We start from the raw sequence: 7,003 nt of genomic DNA on the forward strand, positions 1-7,003 counted from the left end.
CCCCTTCTCACCCCTTCCTTTCCTCTCTCCCTCTCTGAGCTCATCCAAGCTCATCAGGGGCTCCAGTGTGAAATGATGAATCTGTATTTATAGGGATGGAGCAATTACACAGCGAACCTCTAAGGGAATCTGGGAGGGCCATGGGGCCACTGAGCAGGGCGCAGGGCGCTCAACCTCATTAGCGCCACTCGAATGTGTGTACGTGTGCACATGTGGTGTCAGGGTGTGTGAGACGGTCTGTGTGCATGTGAGATAGTGTGTGTGCGTGTGTGTTTAGGGGAACATACTGAAGCACACTTACTGTTTTGACAGTTTTAAGCATGTCAGTGTAGAAACGTCTGCATCCTGCATTTACAGTTTTACCACCTGAACAGGTTTGATTTTCTTGTATCTGATATTGGATATATAAATGATGTGTAGGCCCACCAGAGTACAATAGTTCGTTCTTCTCACCAAACATCTGTCACTTTCCACTCCACGGCTCCTGTGGCCTCCATTCCTCTGCTGATCTCTTATCCTGGTCGATCTCTGTCATTACCTCAGGTATCCTTCATCTTCACTGTGAAAATATGCTCCGCTGACTTCCATCGATAATCACGGGCATTCCTCTCGGACCTGGCCGACCATATCGATGCCACAATGTGCCTACATACCCTGCGAATAATTCATCAAAGAATAGACAGAAAATTACATTTAACATAAGCCAGAGGGATATGAATTTAAATTGTAGCTACTGTTATTGTTGGGCATTTTCACATATTAATTTCCTATAGGCTCCTCTTATTATAATATTGTTAACCTAACATTGTGCTCATGTTTTACTGTAGCCTACAGACAGTGGCGTGGTACATTTAGTAGCTGTTGTTGTTAAGAGTAGGTACCTGTTAGGTATTTTTAGTCAGATAGAAATTGGATAGATACTTTATGTATTAGAAATGTTTAGTGGAGATAGGATGTCTAGTTAGACTGTTAAATGCTTAGTCATGCTTATGAGTTTCTACAGGGTACATCTGGTCAAGGATAACTAGAGAGAAGAGTTGATGACTGTCAGCAGACAGGGTGTTTAATATTATTATTATGACGTGTATAACTGTAGCCTTAGCCATAATATGTTCTTATGTTTAATATCACGACATGTTACTAGAAGTCTGTGAGAATGTTTTTAGTTACACACCACTTAATCAACAGACACACACACATTGATTTGCTTCATGTTTTGACTACTGCTATGACCAGCTGCAAAGCTGGTAACAGAGACGTCTCGGTTGACGTTTCTGTGTAGTATGGGGCTAGCCCAACCGAGGTGATATAATGTATAGGCCTGGTGGGTTCAGGGTCTTTCATCTTACATCTGCCTGTGTGCAGTTTGGAGGTGGAAGATACCTGAGCGTGTAATGTTAATTTTACCTGTGATCCTTTGAATAAATCAGCACTGTTTTGAAGTTACTTGAACTGTCTCGTCTCTCAGAGTTAGCAATGGTAAGAAAAACCAAAGACCTACATACATTATTGTTTCCACAGTGGGGAAATTCACCACAAAAAGGCGAATTTACAGTCCACACACATGTACGCACTTCACTGGTTTCCTTTTCAATACAGACAGAGAAGCGACTGCAGAAATTAGATGACATAGCCCACACACACACACACACACACACACACACACACACACACACACAAACGACCTACGCTAACCAATGCACTCCTCCCCCGGGCATAGGAGGAGCTTGGTGCTTAAGTAGGCTGCCAATCAGTCAGTCAGCTCCACATCCAGAAGCTCCGGCGGCCAGACACACGCGTCACTCCTCACTAGAGGTGCCAAACTCCTGCTCTGACACAACTCCGGGTCGGCGGAGAAGTGGGGAAGCTTTACGGTTTCTAAAAGGGGGGCACTCTGGTGATTTAGACACCCCCTTCAGCCTCTTATTATTTCTGGGGATATCTACTTTTACTTTTTTCCCTCCGTCCTCTTGCGGTTTGGGTGAGATTTACTGTGCGCGCTCTCCGGACATGTCTTTCCCTCAGCTGGGGTACCCCCAGTTCCTCAGTGCCCCTCACGAGGTATACGGGGGTGAGCGGCCGGCCTCTGCACGGGAAGGAGGAACCGAGGGCGGCTTGAGCTCGTCCGGCTCATAACTACAGTGCCTTTCTGCCGTACAGCGGAGCCACAGACCTCACCCTCATCTCCCAGATGGTGAGAGTTGGCATTTGTTCAGTGGCTCAGGTCACGGCTCAAAGTGATCAAGATGTTTACTGTCGTTAATGAACTTTTTGTTTAGCGCAAACCACCGACTGTCGGTTACCATTTTATTAGCTTCATGTGTGGATGACGAATAGCCTCGGGGGTGTACCGTGCTGTGCGATTTTACATCGGAGAAATCCATCAACTTTTAAGGCTTAAGGCTAAACTATAATGACAGGTTCCGTCTGTTTTTTCTGTACATTATAGAAATCTCAAGCAAAAATCACTGGTAATTCAAACATACCTGTGTTTTAGAAGAAACAACGTTCATTATTGAGCAAAACACTATTAATAATTAATTATGTAGGAAGAATAAATGTTCCTAAATGTTTAGGAACTATTTAGAAAGTAGCTGTGTTCCTTATTGTTTGTTACATTGAAACAAACGTACAAATATTGAAGTATAATACAGAAAGGCTTAGCAAATAAAATAATTGCTACACGCTATTTTAATATGTCTATTTAGGCTGCTGAAACTTTTTTGCAGCACAGACTCAGATGTTGTTTTGTACAGTTCTCTGAACTAGAGGAGGAAATGCTTTTCAAGATAAATCGCTCAACAAGTTGTCCACTCTTTTCCCGATAAAATTTCAGAGTTCCCAGTATGAGTTGAAGGACAGCCCAGGGTCCCACCCAGCCTCCCTGCCTGTCCACGCCGCTCAAGGCTTCTACCCGTACGGCCAGTATCCGTACGGGGACCCGTCGAGGGCCAAAACCGCCACCCGGGAGACCACCAGCACCCTGAAGGCCTGGCTGCAGGAGCACCAGAAGAATCCCTACCCGACTAAAGGAGAGAAGATAATGCTGGCTATTATAACCAGGATGACACTCACACAGGTGAGCAGTGTGTAATGTCTCTGTTGGGGTGTGACAGTAAACACTGGGGAAAATAAATAGTCCAGTGCTACTTGTTAGTGGCTGTTTGTTATGACGTACACCGCCAACTCAAGCGCACATTACAGCACCATTTGATGGCCAGCAGACTCCATAAAGGGGGACAATCAATTACCAGTTGGTTGTTTGTAAAGGTTGTCTAAACTTATCACCTCCACTGGGAGCAATACTTTATTCAATTACTTATTACTTGTCACTTGTGTGACTGGTAGGCCTATTTGAATAAAGCCAGCCTTCCACCGCGAAAGAGAAAAGTCTCCAGAGATGTCTTATCCCAAAACACTTTCTGTGGTGATAACGAATTATGGAAACGGGGTGAAGAATAATGACACTTGTTTACATACCTTCTAATTTGATTGTCACAGTTTTTGGTGTCTAATTATTAATATGTAAAAACTGCATTTTCATTTCCAGGTCTCAACGTGGTTTGCAAACGCCCGCAGACGCCTGAAGAAGGAGAACAAGGTAACTTGGGGCCGCAGCGCCGAGGATCGGGACGGACGCATCTTCAGCAGCGATAATGAGGACGAGCATGCAAAGAACGGCAGCGACGACGAAGACGAAGAGGAGGAAATTGATTTGGAAACTGTCGATATTGAGAGACCCGAGGAGCAGCGAGCAGGGGAGCAGGGCTCCGCGAAGGGAGAGGCAGAGTCAGACCTGCCCGCCAGAGAACAGGCCTCGGAGCCGAATAGCTCGGAAAGCAGGACTCTTTCTGTGGAGGGCCTCAGAGGCGTGGAGGCGGCCATTTCTCTCAATAAATCGCCCGTTGTCAAACTCGCAGTGGATCATTCACCCAGCAGACAGGAGTGCCAGAGACCACTGCAGAGCAAACCCAAAATCTGGTCCCTGGCTGAGACCGCTACAGCACCCGACAGCTCTCATAAACCTTCCACTCCGGCCCATGCGCATCACGCGGCTTTGGCCTCCGCCAGCCACCCGGCCTTACTCCCGGGTCATGGGATATATACATGCCAAATTGGCAAGCTGCACAACTGGGCCAATGCTGCTTTTCTGAACGCCAACTCTCTTTTGAACATGAGATCACTTCTTGGAGGAGCGCCGACCGGACACCTGTCTCTCCACGGCGCAGTGCCGGCTGCGCGTGATGACGCACGGTCGACAGCAGTGGCCCCAGGAGCTTCGGGGACGGAGGATGACAGTGATGTAGAGTCGTCAGGAAGCTTCAGCCCAAAAAGAGATGGTATGAGTCCCATTTGATTGACCAACCTTTTAATTTGTTTACTAAATACACTTGAGTAGAGTTATTTTCACGCGTTCGACAACAAGAACTAAACCAACAATACTATTGTTTCCCGCAGTATATTTTGCAACTGAAATTGTAAAAATCATTTGAATCAATAAAGTGTTATTTATTTGACCTTACATTTGTTTTTTTCTTTACAGAGGATGAGAGCGACCACAGGCTTGATTCCCTAAAGTCCCCGTTCCAGTTGATCACTGAGAGGTAACGTGCGTGTGAAATCAGTTTGGCTTTATGACAACATCATCTTCCGTCTGTTTCCACGTCTGTTGCTAAATAACCCTTAAAGCAGAGGTAAACACAGTTACAACTGACTGGGCAAAAGGCAGAGCTCAGCACATAAATCATGTGATTGAGTCCCCACTTTAACGCCTCGTCAGTCTGATACCCCCCACCCCCCACACTCCGCCCCAAAAGTAGCAGTTATCGACATCTCTGTAATTTAAATAATCTATTTATTCACGCCCCCCCAGTGAAAGAAGCTAATGTGTGTCAAATAAAACGCTGATAGCAACATCTCGAATGTAGCAGAGGGTGAAACGACACAAAACAATTTAACTAGAGTTTAGTTTATTTTACATTAGCATAAATAGAGTTGAACGTGTTTTAGATGAAAACAAAACCACTGAATTAAAATTGGTTAATTATTTTAAAATGTGCTTCAATCAAGACGAGTTTTATTAAAGGAGAAGCATGAACATTTCTGATAATACTGTTGTTTTTGCATTATAAAATTGTATTTCTTGTTTTTCCTCAGACCTCACCATGCAACTGCTGCACAGCGAGTCCTGACAACAACATTATGAGAAGACAGAGCAAAAAAAGAAGAGGAATAATTTTATTTAATGGAGAGCAGTTTAATGAAGGCTATTTTTTGATGGGGAAACCTGTCGTAGTATTACTGTTTAGCGTATACATACACACCAGATGGTTGTTTTTGTCACAGATTTGCTTGTAACTTTCTGTTATGTCTTATGTTTTTCTTCACCTCTTCTGTTGTGAATGGAACCTTTGAAAATTGTAAATACAGGATATGAATTTGTCTTTAAAGAATATATTTTTTGGAAACTAAATAAATGTTATTATAGTCATTGAGGATGTTTTCTCTATCTAATTACAAATTGTTCACATTCTGTAAAAAGTTATCAACAAAGTCATGAAATATCAGGGAGGTGACAGATTTTTTCCCCTTTTTAAGGTTGGTCAAGATTTTTATCATTTTAATTTTCAATATATTATTTTATCGTCAAAGTTGAGTTTTACAATTTAATGAGAATGTTATAATTAATCTTAACAGAGAAATTATGTTTTTAGCAATTTCCCTATAAGAAACTCAGGGTGAAGTCACAGTAAAGTAGGTAAGTTAAAGGGAAATGACACATTTATACGAATATACATATAAAAATACTGATTTGCGGTTGTTTTATGATAACTACAGGATCCTTACCCTTTTATTGACCCTTTCATTCCTGTGTCTAGTTCCACGCTGTCCATGCCAACTAAACCTTGCCGTGTCAGCCCTCTTTTGAAAGCGAAGTCTCACCCTGATTGAAATCTGCGCTCTGTCTAAAACTCAGAGACTCATGCCAGCACCTGGGAAGCCCCTGCAAATGTTGCAGAAACTGAAATAGAAGATTTCCAGGACCTTATGAACCTGTGCCTGTGCTTTTAGCACAGGCCTCCTTGCTTTAATATTGGATTATACCCCCTCAGTGCCACCACTGAAATATGGATCAGATGGCAGGAAAGGCCAGCAGCCAGTATGGGGGCCACAGCACAGGGGGAGGTGGATGGGAGGGGAGAAGAGGAGTGGGGGTTACGTATCACTTTGAGCCATCCTTGACGTTCAAAGGCCCAAAGACAGAGAGGGTAGAGAGAGATGGAGAAATGATGGTGGGGGGTCTTAGGGTTGTTAATAGTGAGTGTTTCTCAAAGCTATGGTCCATTGGGTTAGCACCAGATCATGCATGGTACATAATTTGGGGCCTTCTAGCCTCTCAAGGGGCCCAGAAAGCTCGTAAGCAAACAAAATCTCAAACTACTAGCAAATATAAAATTGTAAAGTTGTTTGGACTTTGCTAACCATTTAAAACTCTTATAAGTCACATTTTATTTTGATAATCCAATGCTGATAGTCAAGTGACCATGGCCTTTCAGTAAAATGGTTGTTGAGGTGATCAAGTGTTGTTCAATTCTACAGATATTCAGCATTTACTGAAATTGTTAAAATTTGGTCAAATATCAGGTCAGATAAGATTATATATAAAGATGCTCCAGATCAGCATGTGGCACCGTGGTTGAAGAGCTACTGATTGCTTAATGACAACAACTGGCAACCAAATTGAAGTGGTATATTTATTGTTGCTAAACTGTGCGACAGAATGGAAACTAATGCAGATGAGAGCTAGACCGGGAAGAAGAACTGTATCAGGCATCAGGCACTCAGATATGAAATCAGAGCCATCAGGTTTACTGACCTGGACATGTGACTCGATGCTGCCACCTCACTCTCAGGAAAAGTAGAGCAGTATGAGAGTCACTGTGTCTGAACCCTACACACTAGAAAATACACTATCTTTTTCTGTTGGGTCTGTTTTACATGC

The 7,003-nt window shown here is 43.4% G+C and overlaps 1 protein-coding gene across 1 annotated transcript; it reads left to right on the plus strand.

Moving 5' to 3' along the window:
• The first annotated feature begins 1,786 nt into the window (after nucleotides 1-1,786).
• On the plus strand, nucleotides 1,787-5,465 carry irx1b (iroquois homeobox 1b). The gene is given in 6 exon segments (XM_020620148.1): nucleotides 1,787-2,126; nucleotides 2,128-2,194; nucleotides 2,837-3,079; nucleotides 3,551-4,340; nucleotides 4,544-4,604; nucleotides 5,158-5,465. Coding segments are annotated over 6 exon segments (1,326 nt in total). The 5' UTR covers nucleotides 1,787-2,010; the 3' UTR covers nucleotides 5,207-5,465.
• Nucleotides 5,466-7,003: the final 1,538 nt, after the last annotated feature.

The sequence above is a fragment of the Monopterus albus genome, unplaced genomic scaffold (assembly GCF_001952655.1).
Source record: "Monopterus albus unplaced genomic scaffold, M_albus_1.0 scaffold233.1, whole genome shotgun sequence".
NCBI lineage: Eukaryota > Metazoa > Chordata > Actinopteri > Synbranchiformes > Synbranchidae > Monopterus > Monopterus albus.